General features: G+C 43.1%; 1 protein-coding gene across 1 annotated transcript in view; it reads left to right on the plus strand.

Moving 5' to 3' along the window:
- Nucleotides 1–283: 283 nt before the first annotated feature.
- Nucleotides 284–19,746, plus strand: part of ARHGAP21 (Rho GTPase activating protein 21) — a 136,405-nt gene continuing 116,942 nt past the window's right edge. The window contains 2 exon segments of the mRNA XM_070381951.1: nucleotides 284–637; nucleotides 2,013–2,449. Of these exon segments, the coding sequence (XP_070238052.1) occupies nucleotides 2,369–2,449 (81 nt within the window). The 5' untranslated portion in view covers nucleotides 284–637; nucleotides 2,013–2,368.

Consider the following 19,746-nt stretch of genomic DNA (forward strand, 5'->3'; position numbering starts at 1 on the left):
GCTCAGCGCTCGGGAGATTGGAGAAGGCGGGGAGGGTTTTCTGTGTTTGGTTTTTGGGGAGGTGTTGGGGGCGGGTGAGGGCTTGTAGGTCCCGACGTACATTGGGAGGGGGTTGGCGAGCACCCCCACCGACCCCCGCCCCAGGCTAATCCCCCTGCTTCAGCGTCAGTTCCCGGGACCATATTATTCAAGACAGAAAATATTCAGCCCCAGAGCCTCCCCTGGGGAGGGGAGGGGAAGGAGGTGGAGTGGGAGGAGGTGGATCCAGGGAGGAAGAAGCGAGAAATCCGCCCCCGGGAAACAGCTCGGCGCGGCTGCGGAGCGGAGCAGTTCTGTCACTTGGCGATCGCGGGCGCCCGAGCGCGGCCCCGGCCCGGCCCGGCGAGGCGAGGGGAGAGTCCGGCGGCCGCCGCCCCGCCCCACGCCCTCCCGCGGCGGCCGAGAGCCCGGGGCCGGCCGGGGCAGGTCGCGGCGGTGTCTGGGAGCGGTCGGCCGGGGGCGGCGGCCTCGGAGCGCGGCGGCGGTTGGTAGCGCCGGCTCGTCCTCCCGCTCGGTCCTCTGTGCGCCAGGCGTACGGGGCGCGCCGTCCAGGGGACCAGCCGGGCCCGGTGCGGATCTACTCGGCGCGCTTGCTCCGGTGCGTGTCTGCTTGACTTTCCGCCTCGGCGGACAGGGCGCAGCGCCGGTAGGCGGGTGGAGAGGGAGAGCCGGCTCGCCGCGGGCTCCCTCCCTTCCCGCCACCCCGGGCCACCCCACCCGGCGCTGGCGCGGGGCCGGAGAGAGTGGTGGCGGGAGCCCGGCGGGGGCGGAGGGGCCGCGCCCGCGTGTGCGGAGCGAGGGAGGGCTGGCGGGAGGAGGGAAGGGCACAAAGGCCGGCGGCGGGCGCCGGGGTCCCGCCGGCCGGCCGTGGAGGAGGGGCGCCTCCCGTGCGCTCATGAATATTAACCGAGCCTGCGGCCTAGCGCGCCCCGGCTGGGCCCGGCGCCCGGCCCGCGTCCCCGCCGCTCGCCGCCGCCCCTTGGAAGCCGGGCCAGGCGGGGCGCGGAGGGTGAGCTCCCTCGTTTTTGGCTTTTCCTTCGGGTCTCCCCACTCGTTTTTGAAAGTACATATTTGGGCCGCCCTTCCCGGGAGATCGCGCTCCCCGATCCGCCTCTGGAAGGGGCGGAGGAAATAGTGGTAGGTGGGTGGTGGTTTTCTTTTTCAAAAAAAAAAAAAAAAAATTTTTTTTTCCCCTAGGCTGCCCCGGGGAAACGGGACGATCGTGTCGAGGCGTAGTTTGGGGCGCGGCAACTAAATAAAAGTTGCTGGGGCTGCGGCTTCATTTCTGTGGCTCCGGAATAATGCCCCGGAGAGGGACTCCCTCCCGCCGCTGCGCACACCTCCCCGCCCGGCCCCGCGCCGTCCCCGCCCAGCCCCGCCGCGGGCCAAGGAAAACAGCCGCCTCCTCGGGGACACCGGCCGGTCGGGGCGGAGGGCGGAGGGCGGGCGCCCCAAGTCCTCCAGGCCGCCTGGAAACGCCGGCAGAGCCGCTGGCAGCATCCGAGCCTGATTTTTTGTTTTTATTTTAGGGAGCTGGGGAGGTGGCGGGGAGCAAGGCGTGTTTTTGAAAAAGTATTCTCCCATTTTAGCCTCGTGGGGACAAAACTTCTGTAAAGTCTTCTTATCCGGGTGATGCAGAAGAACATAAGCTCCCTCTCATTTGCCCAGAAAATACATGAATTTAAATGCACTTCAAAGGGGAATGTTTTTTTTCTTGACGGCTGCACAAAGTCCGAGCGTGTTTGAGGTAACCATCGTGCCGTTCTGATGTTTCTTATTTCCCCCTTGATTTAAAGATTTCCCCTCCCTTTCTTTCTTATTTTGTATGGGAAGATTATTTGATCTTTTGATTCATCATCATGGACCGAATTATCTTTCCAAGTGTTGGAAGGGCGAGCTTGGAGTAGACGCGTGGGCAAGGCCAAGGTCAGCGTCTGGAGAAAGTTCATGTCCTTTAACTTTTCCCTCTTTAGGAAAGATCTCTTTGGGAGAGCCTTCACGACGCGCTAGCATTGCTCTCGGGCTTGGGAGGAGCGCTAGGAACGAAGGGGACCGCTTTCTGCAGTTGGCCTCACTAGCTGCCCAGGAGACTGGTCTTTGTTTTTTACGTCTGGAGAAATGGACGAAGACGGTGAAGGCCGTTGAAGTCGGAAGAAATCATCATCAGGGCATTTGAAAGGCGGCGCTTCATTGAAACCTTCATTTGTCTCAGCAACCCTGCACCCTCTCGGAACCTGGTGTGGAATTCTTACCTTCTTGGTGCATGGTGGCATTTCCCTCCCAATGTGGACTCCCAAGGGTTGGTCCCTTCTTTGTAATTTGAAATGAAATGATGGCCACACGTCGGACTGGTCTGCCTGAGGGAGATGGTGACACCAAGCTCAAGGCCTGCCGGTCCCCCACCTGTGAGGTAAGCGCAGAGCTGACATCCCTGCCCAGCTGTGTGGCTTGTGTCTTTGAGGTGTCTGTCCTGCCAGTGGGGGGCGAGGGTCAGCTGCCTTGGGGGTCTAAGAAGATCGATCGGCTTTTGGGGCTTTGGGCTGAATGGTGGGAGCGTCCCAGCCTGACTCGTAGGGAGGTGAAACCTTGCCCGGTTTTGTTTCTTTTGCAAGGGCATTTTCCTTACTTTGAAGTGTCCCTATTTTGATCATCTCAGACCACAGAATTCTCCATTTTTAGGTAACTAGGAATACCACCAGCTTGTTTTCCTCCACTCCCCACCCTCTGGTAGTTTTGATGTAGGGCTGGACAGGGGTTGGCTTTGTATATTTCATGTCTGTATCCAGGGTTCCCGCTGGAGATTGAGAGAGGGCAGCTGGAATCCTTGTTGCTCCTTGACCACTTTCTCTCTCTGACACTGATGCCGGTCCTGCCTGCTTGCTGTTGCTGTGAATCTCTGCTTTGGGTAGAAAAACAAGTCTTTTCCCTTGGACGGTTTAGGCACAGCTTTGGAAAACGGCGTAATAGAACTGTCATTCCAACTGCCTTAAAAATCTCCTGCCTTCCCTGTTCTGTTTATGCCCTTCCTTTCACTGCGTAGAAGTCCTGTGAGTGTCAGCCTGAGCCGTCAGGTGGCTCGTACTGCCTTCATACCAGCGTCTTCCGAAGGGCCCAGAAGATTTTACACCAGGCTTCCTGAAATTTTTTGAGCAGGCAGGACAGAAATAGAAAAGCCGTGTACTGATGGCACCCCTATGCTCTCTTGCCTCTCTTGTCTTTTTTCCTCCTTATTTTTGGTGTTTTTTTTTCTATAATGGCTTCTTTGTGTTTACTTTGTTATTGATGGTTTCTGTAATTAGGTTCCTTTAGGCTTTGCTTTTGAGATGCCTATGTTTTTCTGGAAAGGTTGACAATTACTTTAGATAATAATTACATCTCCCAGTGAGACATCACTCTCATGGTTTATTTTGTGCCTTGTGTTACATTTTAACTTCCTGGTCATTGAAACTGGGTCTAATTCTAAGTGTGTGAGTTTGGCATTTTGATAAAAATGACTCAAGTTACGTTTTTGCTGGTAAAGCAGCAGAGGAGCTTGCTTCATGCAGCTGACCTCGTACTGGATTAGAAAGTTTATACAGAAATCACAGTGAGCTAGATCAGTGTGCCATTACTATACAGTTGATTAGGACTACAGTATAGGTTTACAGTTAGAAACAGTGTTTTACTTTTCGACACCTGCAAACACCTGCTTCCAGGTAAAAATGTGATTAAGTATAACACCACAATCCTCTGATCATGGTGAACCATAATAACGCCTTTTGGAAGGCCTAGTGATTGCTTAATGTGTATTGTTGCTCCATAATGATAGGTACTGTGGTCCTGAAGCCTTATTTGTCATTGACTCCTGAAGACTTTAATTAGCATGCTATTTTGCATTATATTTGCAAGAACTAATGTTATTTGATTTTTTTTTTTGTCATTTAAAGGATGTCCCAGAAACCAAGAATTTGTAATAGACACATCTTGTCCTTGGCTAGAAGGCAGTTTCCAGTTGCAAACTTGGGTTTTATTAACAATGACAGTTATATATCTTTTAAGGGTGGTGAAATTTGTTTTCATTTAGACCTTACTGCTGATGTAACCATAGTATTTCTAGTTTGAGAGCCAAGGAAATACTGTATTGTCTGTATTTTGCTCATTTAGAGACTGTATACAGTAGTTTGATATTACACTCAGGTGTTGTTTGGCTTTTTAAACAATAGGCAGATAGTTTGTTTAGATTCTATATGGAAGCAGATATAAAGGGGCTCTGTGTTGTCAGAAAACATTTTAAAATCTCAGGATGGGGGGGAATTTGTATAATTATTGTCTGTTGTCTCTTATACTCCCGTGCATATTAAATTTTGTGAATATTTGATAAAAAGAGAGTTGCCATTGAAATACTTTGGGTATCAACTTTGGGCTGATAGATATTTAGGTTTTCGAATACCACACTTAATTTTTGTGCTTAATTTTGTTAGAAGAATTACATTCTGGAGCAGTACTGCTATTCTTTTTAAAATTTTAAAAATCACTAGCTAAAAAACTAACAAAGAAAAAAACAATAGGCACGTATATTTGAATAATAAATTTGTGTGTGTTTTTACTTAACCAAGAAATGAGAGTATATATCTTAATATTAATGGTATTAGCCAAAAATTAACTTTCCAGCACAGGAGAAATCAATATAGGGAATTAAAGGAGTCCCTGTCTTATGCCTTATCTAATTGACTAACTCTACCTGCTATGAGTAAGGTCTGTTGCTTTGTTGAAAAACAGAAGTTTCTTGTTTATCTTAAATGTTTAGAATTTAATTGTGTTGCTATGTGGATAAGTGTAGGCATCACCCCCTCCCCCCAAGAGTATATTGAAAAGGTAAAGAACAAACAAATAACAAACAATCCTTTTCCAATAAAGAATTGTGACACTTTAATAAAATATATCCAACATCCAATACAATAAGGATAGCATAGATGTCAAGAGAGATGTATTTGAACATCTAAAGATCTGTATTTCAAAATTCATTCACTCTAAGCCAGATAAGGGTTTCTTTGGGGGGTGTGTGTGTGTGTGTGTTGTGCAGACATATGTGTAGGCTGATCTGTGATACCTAGCCTTGAATAACTTTACTCACAAAATCACTTTGTATAGACTCCTGAATCCTCTGTGGTATTACCTTTTGTTTTTTTTTAAATATCACATAGCGTTTCTTCTTTATGGCTCAACTTACTTTTTTCTCTTTCTTTTTCTTTATAGGCAAAGCTCTCTAGGTCATATTGGTGTCCCCATTTCTAACAGTTACTTCATTTTTAATGTCTAGTCTGCGGGGTTGTCCAAATGTGTAGCACTTTCACTGTCCATTATTAGAACAATCTTATTTACTCATGCAAATTAACTTAGTTCATTTTATGTCTTGCTTCTTCACCTAGACTAAGAGGATTCTGTGACGAAAAGGTACTGTAAGCTGATGAGAACTGTTTGTTAGTTGGTTTTGGAACAGTATTTAAATAATAAAATAAGGCATTTTCTTGGCAGGAACTCATTCATGTAAAAATTTGCCCTTTTGCTCTTCTTTCTGAAACACTGTACACTTTACTTTTATCCCAGGCTTCCCCGTTCCTTCTCAGGCTCTCCCTCTGTCCATCTCTCTTTCTCTCTCTCTTTAGGCTGCTTCTTCCTCTGCTGCCTCTTGCCTGTTGGTTTTTACTGGAGCCCGGTCTTTCCACTCTTCTTTTCTGTCTCCCTGGGTTTCATTTTACACTCTTCCAGGGCATTAATCTACATGCCTGTGATTCCTAGTTTACAACTCTATCTCAGATTATATGGCTACTCTCTAGACCTAGATAGCCAATTGCCTATTTACCCAAAAGCTTTTTTGGGAGATAGGCTGCATGCTTTTGAAATTCAACAGATTCTACTCTAACCAATATCCTGCCCTCTCCCTGACTTCCTTCTTTCAAGGACTAGCCCTGCTGGTTATCTATCCAACCCAAAACCCAGCCTACCAACTCTGACCCCTCTCTCTCCTCCTCCCTCCTGTCAAAGTCTTGTTGAGTCTACATTCCAGGTCCTGCTGCCACTCCCTGAGCTCAGGTCAGCGGCATCTCGGTGATGGTGATGAATCACCGACCAGGCTTCCTAGCAAGTGGCCCAGGCTCTCTGCCTTGCCCCCTTCCAGCTCTGACCTGCCTCTGTAGCCAGAGGACTCCTCCTGAAATAGAAAGCGGATCATTGCATTCCCTGACCTAAAACAGTTTTCTGGCTTCCCACTGCCTTTGGAAGAAGGCTCAGACTCCTGAGAACATTCTTAAAGGACTTCTGGCCTGCCTTCTTCTACTCATCTGTGACCTCTCTGTGCTTCCTGTGCTGAATGATTTCCAGTTCCCTCCAAGGCTGGTGGTTCAGTGGTAAAGAACCTGCCTGCCAATGCAGGAGATGTGGGTTTGATCCCTGGGTTGAGAAAATCCCCTGGAGGGGGAAACAGCAGCCTACCCCAGTATTCTTGCTTGGGAAATCCCATGGACAGAGGAATCTGGAGGGCTACAGTCCATAGGGTCACAAAGAGTTGGACATGACTGAGTGACTGTACAACAACCAGGGGCATGACAATCTCTCTGTCTTCCTTTTAGGTCCTTATAAATCCTGTTTTTTTCCCAGGTTTCCTTCCATTCTCCCCTCTTCCATTGCCACCCTTCCCTGGCTGAGTTTTACTCTCATTCTGGTCTTTTCTTCAACATCACTTCCTCAGGAAAGCCCTCCCTGACCTTCCAAAACCAGGTTAGTTGGCCCCAGTGCCTTATCCTCCAACACCCTGAGCTTTCTCAGGAAGATCACTTACTAGTTCATTTATATATATTCCCCTGGATTGAAGTCCCATGAAAACTGGGACCATGTTTGTTTCTAGTGTGTGGTGCATAGTAGGTGCGCAGTAAATGTGTTGAAATAATGAATGAATGTGCGGAAAGGGCTTTAGTTTTTATTAACAGTTATCTTAGACCCCAGCACACTGTACTGTCTTGACGGTCCTCCTGCCTCTCTGTTCCCGCCTTCTCAGTCCTGGAAGTTTCCTTGGCCTCTTGACCTGTCAAGTCTTCATATACCTTAAGGCTCAATTTGACCCTCTCTTCTTCTCTCCAGACTCAGTTTCACAGTTTTAAATATCAAGGATAAGCTGGTCATTCATATACATACATATATATACAGGTATTTTTGTGTGTGTGTGTTCACCCCGACTTTGGCCTTGACTTTGCCCTTGAATTTGTGTTCCCCATCCAACTGACCTGCCCACTCGCGGGCTAAGAAGCCACATCCCAAACCAAATTCCTCCTCCTCTCCAGCCCCTCCCCGTGCCCAGCTTCCCCATCTGCTCTTTGACTCCGTCCACAGTCTTCCTCATCTTAAGCAATAGCAGCCCCACCCTCCCAGCCCAGTGGCTCCAGAGCAATCTTTGTTCCCTCTTTTTCTCTCTGGTGCCTCTCATGCAGATCTGACCGCCGCCGGCCCCTCAGCCTAGCCCACCTCGCCTGCCTGTGGTCTGTCCCCACGGTCATCTGATGGACCTTTCAGAAGTCAGGTCCTGGCACTCATTTGTTCTGGTTCTTCTAGTGGCTTCTCATCTCTCTCAGGATGAAAAAGCAAGGTTCTCAGAGCACCTGGAGAGCCCTGGACAGACTACCCTGCCCTGCCCTCCCTGAGCTTGCCTCCTGAACGCTCCCCACTTCACCCCCCCCTTGCCATCTTGGTGTGCCCCAGAGCCTTCCCACTGGGTGCTGCCTCCTTGGAATATTGTCCCCTGGTGTCTGCAGGGCCTGCTTCCTTGTCTCCTCCAGATTTTCTCAGAAGTCATCTTCAGGGAGAATCTCCCCTCCCTGCTCCCCATGACACCACCTGCCTCCTTCCTCGCTTCACTTTTCCTCCCTGTCACTTACTCTCTATCTGACCTGCTTGTCCCTCTGATTTTGCTTATGGGTCTGGACAGATGATGTATGTAAGTGTTAAGAGTACAGTTCGTTTGGTTCACTTGGTATTTTCTTGTGCCTGGAAAGGAATCTAGCACATTGTAGGCCTCAAATATTTTTTCAAATGAATGAATGAAGACTTAAGGAAAATTTCCAAAATGTTCTTGAGTTTACATGTAGGTGTGCAGTATGTGAATTCTTAATTTAGATTATACAACAAGGTGTAGTGTGAGATGTAGGGTCTTGCTCAGACCTCCATTTCCATTAGGATGGCTGCTCACATCTTTCTTCTTTGGGAAGCTGGTAACCAAGTAACAGTAACCAAGGCAGTGTGTAGTATAAATGTGTGAAGTAATTTGTGCTAAGGTAAGATACTGGTAATTAACAGACTAATGGGTGGGGAATCAGATGGGTGGCAAAACTATAAAAAGGAAATACAGTCATCCCTCTGTATCCACAGGGCATTGGTTCTAGGACCCCCTACTCTGTGGACCCCAGAATCCTCGGATGCTCAGGTTCCTTATATAAAATGGGGTGGTATTTGCATATGCCCTTAACATCTTCCTTTATACTTTAAATCCTCTCTCAATTACTTATAGCACCTCATACAATGTAAGTGGTATGTAAATAGTGGCCAGTGTGCAGCGCATTCAGGTTTTCTTTTTAGAACCTTCTGGAAAATTTTTTTCTGAATATCTTTGTTCATTGATTGAATCCACAGATGCAATACCTTCAGATACAATGGGCCAACTGTATGTCTGAGGTTTTCTTTTTTAAAACAATTGGCCAGTATAGGAATGCTCCTTATGCTTTTCATATTTTTGATGTCATAAACATTTCATTGCAACTTTAAAAATGGTCACAACTTTGACGATGGCAAAATGTTAACAGTTGTTCATTCTGGGTGGGGAGTATACTGGAATAGTATTATTTTTGGAATTTCTCTTTTTTGTTTTAATTCCAAAGTTGCAATGAAAAAGATAGCATTTACAGATTTAAATAGGTAATATATTATCAGTCTTGTCAAAATCTGGTTTCTAGCAAAGCTACATTGCTTAAAATAATACTTAGACATTTTTTGAAAAGGATACACATTACACAAAACAATACTTAGACATTTTTTAAGAAAACATGTCTTCTTTAAAGTCAGCTAGATTCATTGTAGGCTACTGATAGTACAATATAACATAACACTGTTACTTAACTTGAAATGTGTGCTCCTTCATATACCTGAATCTAAATGATGGAACACCATTGTATAGCAGAAGCTTTACACTGCAAGTTAGGGTGAAAAGTATAGCCTGTTGGAATTAAGAAGTGTGGGAGCAACAGAAGGCTAGAATTGGAGGTATAGAGTGGGACCCCTCTCTAGCTGTCATGTCTAGCTCCGAGCTGGGTGCCCAGGTCTAAGAAGATCTCTCTACACATTGTTGGTGTTTTGTAGCATTCAGTCCTTCCAAAGGAAACATTTTATGAAGACCTTGTGCCTTGCTTACAGAATCTCTAACCCTTTCCTCATTTCTTTAGGTCACAGAATCTGATACAAGCGTGATACTGAATTTCTTTTGTTCTTTCCTTTGTGAAGGGACCCATCATCTTATTATATTTAACAACATGCTGATTTAAGTATGGGCCGTGCTGAATGGAGATGCACAGATGCTGTTATCAAATGCAGCTATTTTCTGTTACAGAAAGACCATATGGTAGGCACTTGTTTTTCTCTCTGGTTGATGTGATTACATTAGTAAAATGAAAGGATATTGGACTTAGATTGTCCTAGTATTTATTTAATTTTAATTGACCATAAGGCATTAAATGCCTTAAAAATATTATGAGCCATCTATATATTCTGTTGGTTTGAAGCAGGAAGACGTCTTCACTCAAAAGCTCAGTTTTGGATTGCTTCCACCAAAATAATTTTTTACTTTAAGTTGTCATATTCTTAAAAAAAAATTGAGTTATGCAGATAATTAATTTCACAAAAAAATCTGGAAGATAGCCTTTTGTATCTCTAAGATAATCCAAAGGTGAGTTGATTTCTGTACTATAGGTTTAAGAAGTTTAGTGTGATGGAAATTGCTTTTTAGAAGTCCTCTTTTTTCTAGTTATCTGTTAACATGGAAAGAATTGCACTGTGTAGATTTGTGAATAAGAGAATGGATTTAGAACCCAAATTGGATATTTCTGAAATATTCATCTATTTTGGGGAAAGTTTTTAGGTGGATCAGAAAAACTGTAATCAAAAAACAGTGAGTTAAAGAGCGTATTTCCTTTTTTCCTTAGGCCAGCTACTGTTGAGCCTTCCTTTTGTTTGATACTGGGCGTGTTCTTCATTCAGACTTGGTTACTTATTGCCTTTTCCCCTGGTGGCTTATCTCTGTTCTGAATAGACACCTGGCATAGTTATGAGTGGTGGTGATATGTAGGTAGTCTGTTTACAATCCCACAAATTCGTTTTCCTTTTTATAACCTAATGAAGACATAGTCGCTTGACTTACACTGATTGGTTCACCTCATTAATCTTTAATAGATCTTGACAGGACTAATATTCTTAAGAACCGCTTGATTTTTTTCCTTATTCAGAATGGAGAGTATCCTTAAATATTAGGAGCTAGAATGATCTTGGGGATTAATAGTCTTTTTTTTTTTTTTTAACCTTGAGATATCTAGATGTTTTTAATTCCCAGTGTTTTCCTAAAAATTCTATATTTAAAAGAATTTGTGTTGGGACTTCCCTGGTGGTCTAGTGGTTAAGACTCTCTGCTTCCAAGGCAGGGGGCTCGGGTTTCATCCCTGGTTGAGGAACTAAGATCCCACATGTTGTGTGGCATGGCCAAAACAATAAAATAAAATTTTAAAAAGTCATTGAAATTAAATTTTGAAAAGTCATTGGAAAAAAAGAATTTGCATTGGGTTCTACATACTGATTTCTGCAAACATTAAATACTTAGTAAATGTGATGGAGAGGAAGTACTCTGGGCATCCAGGTTAAATAAGATCTTTATTATGATGTTTTTAGGAAACTGTTTTCAGTTTACTTATTTTTTCATTTAATACTACATTATAGAACCCTCCTCTGCTTATAAGGGAAAATATATATATATATATATATATACACACACAATCAATTTTATAAATGGAGGAAAAGAAACTCTTAAGCACTGTACAAAGATATTCAAGAGAGATTAGATTTGTTTTATGTGGCTATGATGAGTAGAACTAGGATCAGTTAGACAGACAGGCCAATTTCCAGAATTCAGAAGAAAAATTTTTGTTAAATTAGAAGTTAACTGAAATTGAATGTGTTTCTCACAGAGGTGGGATGACCTTCTGTTTTACAGGATTACAGAGGGGACTCCTGCTTTGGTAGGAATTTAAATCAGACAAATCTGGATGATCATTAGAATCCCTTGGACCACCTTTCAAACTACAGGTTCTTGTCCCCATCATTATGGTAATGAATCAGAATCCTTGGGGATGAGACCCCCAAACCTTTGCTTTTTAAAAAGTCCCGTGGTGATCTTCTGAGTTTGAGAAGAACAAAACAAAATGACATTCAAGGTCTGGGTTCTTAGGGCAGCCTGATTTCAGAATTGTTGTGACCAAATTGAAATCAACATAAAGAAAATAATAAAAATATGGGGAGAAAATTTAAATGATTGTAAATCAGTGAATATTTCAATCTTAAAATTATAATCACTTTCTTTATATAATCAAATGTATTTCTATATGTCATTAGTATAACAAAATAATATTCTTTTCAAATAAAGTAAACATGTCAAAAGAGCACTTTAAAATTTGACAGTAATAGGTGTACTTTTTTGTATGTATGTTATACTTTCTGTTGTTGTTATACTTTAATGAAAAGTTAAATATTTTAAAGTGATAGAGCTCTGCTTATATCAAAACTGTTGTTGTTACTTTTTAGACTTATTATAAAAATTATTTGTTTCATGTCAGTTCCAGGAAGGCATATTTTCTTTAAGCAAATAACCATTAAAATGATTTCACTTGCATCTTATAATCATTTGTTCATATTAACTCTTCATCAAGAATAGGAAAAGTTAACAGTGAAAGAAAAAAATGTCTTTCTTTACCAAAGTATACATTGTGAAGGGTTTAAGAAATCATTCCAACATAAATCATAATAAACTAATCATTAAGCAGATAATTTCTCTTTACACACCCTTCTCATTTAATACCAATGGCTGTTCTGTCTGTCCATTGAATCCATCTTGTCTTTTGATGTCACTGATTTGTGAGATTCTTTGGATAGTGTGCTACAAAGACAATCTGAACTAATAACAAGAGTCCAGCTGCCAATTCTGCAAAAGAAGCAGGATTTCTTGAAGTCAGTGAAAGTGATATTGCACAAGGAGCAAAAAGCTACTCATAGAGTCAGACTGAGACCAGTGAAGAGATGCAGAGAGCATCATCAAGGTTGATAGGCTTCTCAAGAGAGACTGATTTGAATTCAAAGGATTAAGGGAAGCTTTGAGAACACTGATGCCCTTGAGGGCATTTACAAGTATGGAGAAGTGACGCTTTCCTCTGGGCAGTGATGCTTAGTTTGGACCCCATGTCTTAAGCTCTGTTTACCAAGGGACCTAAAAAAGTGGGTGTGAATCTAGAAGAAGGTGGTGAATAGATTTCTTTTGTGCTTTCTAAGTAGAGACAGTGCCACTAAGAGCGAATAGAAAATCTTACCTTCTCTAGTTGACTTAGAGATAAAGCTCTTTACCCAGAGGTCCAGGAGTAGCATCTTTAAAAATCCTGCAGTTGTAATATTTTTAGATGTACAAACACTTCAGAGTCTGAATATTTTAGATGTCTCCATTTCTTTTTTTAGAAAACCCCTTTAACGAGGTACAATCGACATGTAAAATGCTGTATATATTTAATGTATACACTCAGTGAATTTGAGGGTAAGTTATACACCTATGAAACAATTCCCACCATCAAGGCCATAAACATATTCCTTACCTCTCCAGTTTTCCTCCCACCCTCTTTATTAAGGGACTTCCTTGGTGGCTCAGATGGTAAGGAATCTGCCTGCAAGATGGGAGACCTGAGTTTGATCCCTGGGTCAGAAGAATCCCCTGGAGAAGGGAATGGCAACCTACTCCAGTATTCTTGCTTGGAGAATTCCATGGACAGAGGAGGCTGACAGGCTACACAGTCGGTCCATGGGATCACAAAGAATTGGAAACGACTGAGCAACTAACACTAAGTCACTCTTTATTATTGTTGGTATTATTGCAACATGTGTGAAGCCTACTTAATATAAAAAATCTTCCCCCTTAGCAAATGTTAAATATGTCGTCGTTTAGTTCCTAAGACCTGTCCGACTCTTTTGTGACCCCGTGGACTGTAACTCGCCAGACTGCTCTGTCCATGGGATTTCACAGGCAAGAATCCTGGAGTGGTGTGAGCAGAACTGCAATCCCTAGCTGAGACTGAGATTGACAGAACTTCATCGTTTATGGCAGCTGTAACTGCATCTGCTCTGGACCAAGGAGGAATGCAAATTCTCTTCAGTTCAGGAGAGGAATTTGGAAGAAGAATCATTTTTCCATGTTTAATCCTTGGCTACTGCTGCCATTCTTGGCTGTCTTTTCAGTTGATCACCATAATCTTTGTATCTAACTATTACTTTCAAATAAGTTACTCAAACATTATGTTTGGATCAAGTGGGATCTCTAGGAAAAAGGCAGATATATAAAGCCTAAAATATATGTATATTCAGGAAGCATAAGGATACCCCAAAACACATGGCTTAGAAAATGATTATTATAGAAATGCTTGATTTCTATAAACTCCAGTGACGTGTTTGTTTGGCATGGATTTGACAAGCAAAGAGTTCGTCTTTTCTCGTTGGCTTTGAATTGACAGCAGATAAGACGGGCATCTTTTGGTAACCCGTGAAAAGGATTTTGAATGTCAGAAATCAGTTCGCAGGATAAATGAATGAAGAGGAAAAACATAAAGTGTCCATGTCAGGATTAAAAGGGGGGGCACCATTCAGAGCCCACAGACATTAAAAAGATAAAAAAGGGAATATTTGAATAACTTTATGCCAGTGAATTTGACAATTTAGATGAAATGGGAAAAGTCTGTGTAAAATTCTGACACCGATTCAGAGGGGGATGTGTGTGTGTTGGGGGGTGGTGATGGTGGGGCTTTCCTCACCAAGCAATTCTCTGATATCAGAGAATTGAGAGTCCTACAATTCAACTTAATCGGATGCTGTCTACCCAGATATAGAATCAGATCCTCCAGGTTAAGGACTCAGTCCCTCAAAACTGCCCCGTTCCTGCCCCACCACCTCCCTACCTTGTGCAACTTCAGCGTCCAATTGCAAGTCTAGGTTGCCACCTGAGTTTTTAACCTACTGACTTAGATTGTTGGTTCCAATGACCCCTTCCTTGGGTTCAGTTAATTTGCTAGAGTGGCTCACAGAACTCAGAAAAACATACTACTTACTGGATCATGGGTTTTATGTAACATGGGACAGCCAGTTAGGAGGGACATATAGGGCAGGGTGTGGGGGGAAGTGTGGAGGGCCCACCCCCTCTCCATGTGCTCTACTCTCCCCAAATCTGCATATGGTCACCAGCCTGGAAGCTCTCTGAACCTCAACCTTTTGAGTTTTTATGGAGGGAAGATGGTGGCCCTTGAGTAGAGTCTTAAAGGACACGCAGAAATTTCTGAAGCAGGTGGTGGCAGAATGTTGCAGGCAGAGCGAACAGGATGGCAGAGGCAGAGTGTGAGAGAAAGATAAAAGAGGAAACCCACCGAAAGATGAAGAAAAAGTCATACTAAAATAAGCACTTGACAGTCTATACATAAATTTCCATTTAAGATTTTCCTCTGCCATTGCTTCTGAGTAAGGATGTATGTATTGTATGAATGAAACACACAACTTGGAGTTTGGAACTGATTTTTGCTGCTTTTCTTTCCAGTTCAGACTGTTTTTGAGACATTAAAGTTCTCCATAGAGGACCTCTAGTGTATTTGGTAACAAGAATCTGATTTTTTTATAAAAGCTCGATCTAGCTAGCTGTAAGCAAGTAATTTTTGTCAACCTGTAATATCTGTGAATTCTCACAAGCAATTGGCCTAAGGACCCTGAGAAACAGTGATATTGGTGACAGTATTTTTTTTTTCAAGCTTTCCTTTTAAAAAGAGTTAAATCAGATAATTCTCCTTGTTAAATATCTTAATGTATTCTGGTTTTGTAGCTGCCTTCATTTATTTAATCTCTGCTTCATTTCCTTCCTCTACTATTTTATAACCTGTAAAACTGCTGGGGTTTTATGGTGTGGTTTTGCTTTTCTATAGATACTCTGAACAGGCAAGGTCAGGAAAAGTGAATTTGTCTTGTCTTTTTTTTAGATTAGCTGCATGTATTTGTTTGTCTGCCAACATAGTCTCAGATTCCTCTTAGGGAATCGAGGTACTACTGGTGTTTAGTCGTTCAGCTGTGTCTGCCTTTTTGCGACCCCATGAACTGTAGCCCACCAGGCTCCTCAGCCCACCGAATTTCCCAGGCAAGAATACTGGAATGAGTTGCCATTTATTTCCTTCTCCAGGGGATCTTCCCAACCCAGGGACTGAACCCTTGTCTCTTGCATTGGCAGGTGGATTCTTTACCACTGAGCCACGTGGGAAGCTCCACGAGGTTGTATAGTTTATTATTTATTTTGCCTATCAGAATAAAAAGTTAGTAGTCCTTTGATTTCCAGCATTCAGTGTATATCTATTTGTCTCCAGTTTTGTGTCACATCCTTTTAATATTTTTTATTCCTGTTATAATTTAGATATTTATGCTCTTTCCATTAACTTAAATATTTATTTCATCTTGATATACTGTTTATAAGAGCTAGACTGTAAATCTGTTTCCTAGACACATACCGGAGAAGGCAATGGCAACCCACTACAGTACTCTTGCCTGGAAAATCCCATGGACGGAGGAGCCTGGTAGGCTGCAGTCCATGGGGTCGCGAAGAGTCGGACACAATGGAGTGACTTCACTTTCACTTTTCACTTTCTTGCATTGGAGAAGGAAATGGCAACCCACTCCAGTGTTCTTGCCTGGAGAATCCCGGGGACGGGGGAGCCTGGTGGGCTGCAGTCCGTGGGAGCCTGGTGGGCTGCCGTCTATGGGGCTGCACAGAGTCGGACACGACTGAAGTGACTTAGCAGCAGCAGCAGCAGACAACATACAGTGAAGCAAAGCAGACTTCAGAAAATGTTTTAGGGTTTTCAGAGAGAACACTGAACCCCTACTAATTACCATAATACTGATCATTTACCTTGTTTACTCCTCAAAACAACTCCATGACATGTCTACTGTTATATCCATTTTAAGCATGTGGAAATGGAGGTACTGAGAGCCTAATTAACTTCACCAAGGTTACACAACCAAAAGGGGAAGACAGAAATTTAATGGATAGTATGTTAATATGACCATAACAGCTTCAGTAGAAGGAAGAAAAAAATTTCAAGGAGAAAGTCTCTACTTTGATTGAGATCTACTGGTTTCACCTAGATGGAAATAGTTTGTGTTCCATTAGCTAAATGGTAAACAGTTCAATGGCAGATTGATAGACAGCTTGAAAATTTTGTCAACCCTCTCTTTTGTCTCTTGGCAACCAGAGAACCCGATGACTTTATGTCTTTAAAGTGTCAGCTTATGGTGACACAGATGACTGGCCTCTTCTGTTGCTTCAGTGTATTAAATTCCTGAGCTAAAGCCATGTGCTGAATTTATTGAGTCTCAGGAATGGTCTTTTAAGACTAAGGTTTGGAAGAGAACTTTCTGTGTATTTTAAGTTTCTGCTTATCCTTTCTCCAGAGTGGGAGGTTGGTCATATATAAGACATATTTTGCTGAAGAAAGCCTGCAGTTCGTTTACAGCTCAGTGGCTGTGCTAGGATTTAAGGTATAGGTGCTTCCGCATGTGATGTCTTATTGTCCCACGCGCAACATGTGTTCAGAGCAAATGGCAGGTCCGCTGTCCCCTGAAGATACGTGGAATCTGAAATGTTTTCATATTTGTTCATGTTCGTTTTACCTGAGATGCCTTCCCCATGTCTCGTCGTTTATGTAAACCCCACACTTCCTTCCAGGGCTGGCTCACATTTTAAATACTTGCTTAGAAAGCTTTGTCTCCCCTTCGTTGCAGTAGGTAGAAAAGATGTTCTGGGAGATGGTCTTATGCTCTGTACTCTTCTTGCCCTGTTGTTCCTTTTTTTTCCCTTCTGAACTCCTTGCTGTCCTGTTACCTTTATTTCCAGCGTTGTTTGTACAGATCTATAATCCATCATCCAAAATCCTTGAGCTTTTCAGAATTCAGAAGTTTTCAGGTTTTAGGAATGTGTGATGATGCAGGCTATGAGACAGCCCGCAGCTATCAGAGTAGTCATTTCTGCTGTAAAATGTATGAATATTTATTTGTGTCAGGTTGGGGCAGGTCAGATTTCACTATCAATGAGTTGCAAAAATGTTTTGACTTCCAAATCTGTTTGACTTTTGGGAGTGTAAATATAAGATTATAGGTCCAGATTGCCTGATTTTTTAGAACTGTAAACTGTGTATGAATGTGAGAGATGGACCATAAAGAAGGCTGAGTGCTGAATAATTGATGTTTTCTAATTGTGGTGCTGGAGAAAACCCTTGAAGAGTCCCTTGGACAGCAAGGAGATCAAACCAGTCAATCCTAAAGGAGATCAACCCTGAATATTCACTGGAAGCACTGATGCTGAAGCTCCAACACTTCAGCCACCTGATGTGAAGATCTGACTCATTGGAAAAGACCTTGATGCTGGGAAAGATTGATGGAAGGAGGAGAAGGGGATGACAGAGGATAAGAGATTTGGATGGCATCACCAACTCAGTGGGCAGGAATTTGAGCAAACTCTGGGAAATAGTAATGTCTCTGCTTTTGAATATGCTATCTAGGTTGGTCATAACTTTCCTTCCAAGGAGTAAGTGTCTTAATTTCATGGCTGCAGTCACCATCTGCAGTGATTTTGGAGCCCCAAAAAATAAAGTCTGACACTGTTTCCACTGTTTCCCCATCTATTTCCCATGAAGTGATGGGACCGGATGCCATGATCTTCGTTTTCTGAATGTTGAGCTTTAAGCCAACTTTTTCACTCTCCTCTTTCACTTTCATCAAGAGGCTTTTGAATTCCTCTTTACTTTCTGCCATAAGGGTGGTGTCATTTGCGTATCTGCGGTTATTGATATTTCTCCTGGCAATCTTGATTCCAGCTTGTGCTTCTTCCAGCCCAGCGTTTCTCATGATGTACTCTGCATAGAAGTTAAATAAGCAGGGTGACAATATACAGCCTTGACGTACTCCTTTTCCTATTTGGAACCAGTCTATTGTTCCATGTCCAGTTCTAACTGTTGCTTCCTGACCTGCATACAGATTTCTCAATAGGCAGGTCAGGTGGTCTGGTATTCCCATCTCTTACAGAATTTTCCACAGTTTATTGTGATCCACACAGTCAAAGGCTTTGGCATAGTCAAGAAAGCAGAAATAGATGTTTTTCTGGAACTCTTGCTTTTTCCGTGATCCAGTGGATGTTGGCAATTTGATCTCTAGTTCCTCTGCCTTTTCTAAAACCAGCTTGAACATCAGGAAGTTCTTGCTTTTGAACTGTGGTGTTGGAGAAGACTCTTGAGAGTCCCTTGGACTGCAAGGAGATCCAACCAGTCCATTCTGAAGGAGATCAGCCCTGGGATTTCTTTGGAAGGAATGATGCTAAAGCTGAAACTCCAGTACTTTGGCCACCTCATGTGAAGAGTTGACTCATTGGAAAAGACTCTGATGCTGGGAGGGACTGGAGGCAGGAGGAGAAGGGGATGACAGAGAATGAGATGGCTGGATGGCATCACTGACTCGATGGACGTGAGTCTGAGTGAACTCCGGGAGTTGGTGATGGACAGGGAGGCCTGGCGTGCTGCGATTCATGGGGTCGCAAAGAGTCGGACACGACTGAGTGACTGAACTGAACTGAACTGAACCAGTTAAGGAAAGAGAAAAGACAAACCAGCTAAAGATTTAAAAGAACTGGTTAAAAATAAGCCTTCCCACAGCCTCACTTTTTAGATTCCGAGGCCTTTGAATCTGACCTTCCTACTTAGACTCTGAATAACCTCGCAACTTTGTTTCACCTGGCTTTTTGAACTTATTTGCATTGAAGGCTTTTTCAAAGATTCTTTAGGTGGTCCTCTGTGAGCAAGATCCCAGAAGATCCCAGAAGCAGTGAGAAAGAATGTTTGGGAGATCAGCTGGAGGCACTTGTGGAAGTCCAGGAGCAAGCTGATGAGGGTCTCAATATAGGCAGTGACAGTGGGAATGGAAAAGCGAGATTCACTATAGATTTTACTCAAGTGCTAGAAGTTGGTCACCGTTACATGAGAAGTAAGGAAGAGGAGTTGGGAGGACTCTGGTTTCTGTTTGCCTGACCAGGGGAACTTATGGTGCGCCTTTATGCAAAGGGACAGGTTGTGAAAGGGAAGACCAGTTCCATTTTGGACATGTGGTCTAAAGGTTTGTAGGTGCGTGTACTTAGTGAGAATTCAGACACATAGATTGGGAGCTTGGGAGAGAGGGTAGGGTTGAAGAGAAGTTTGGAAGTAATTCATAATGAAAATCATGAAGGATAACATCATTTAGGATAGTATAAGATATGAGAGGTAGAATTCTAATTGAGACAGGAAGGAAGCCCATCTTAAGAATAGTGGTAATCATTTA

Source organism: Bos mutus, chromosome 13 (genome assembly GCF_027580195.1).
Source record: "Bos mutus isolate GX-2022 chromosome 13, NWIPB_WYAK_1.1, whole genome shotgun sequence".
Lineage (NCBI taxonomy): Eukaryota > Metazoa > Chordata > Mammalia > Artiodactyla > Bovidae > Bos > Bos mutus.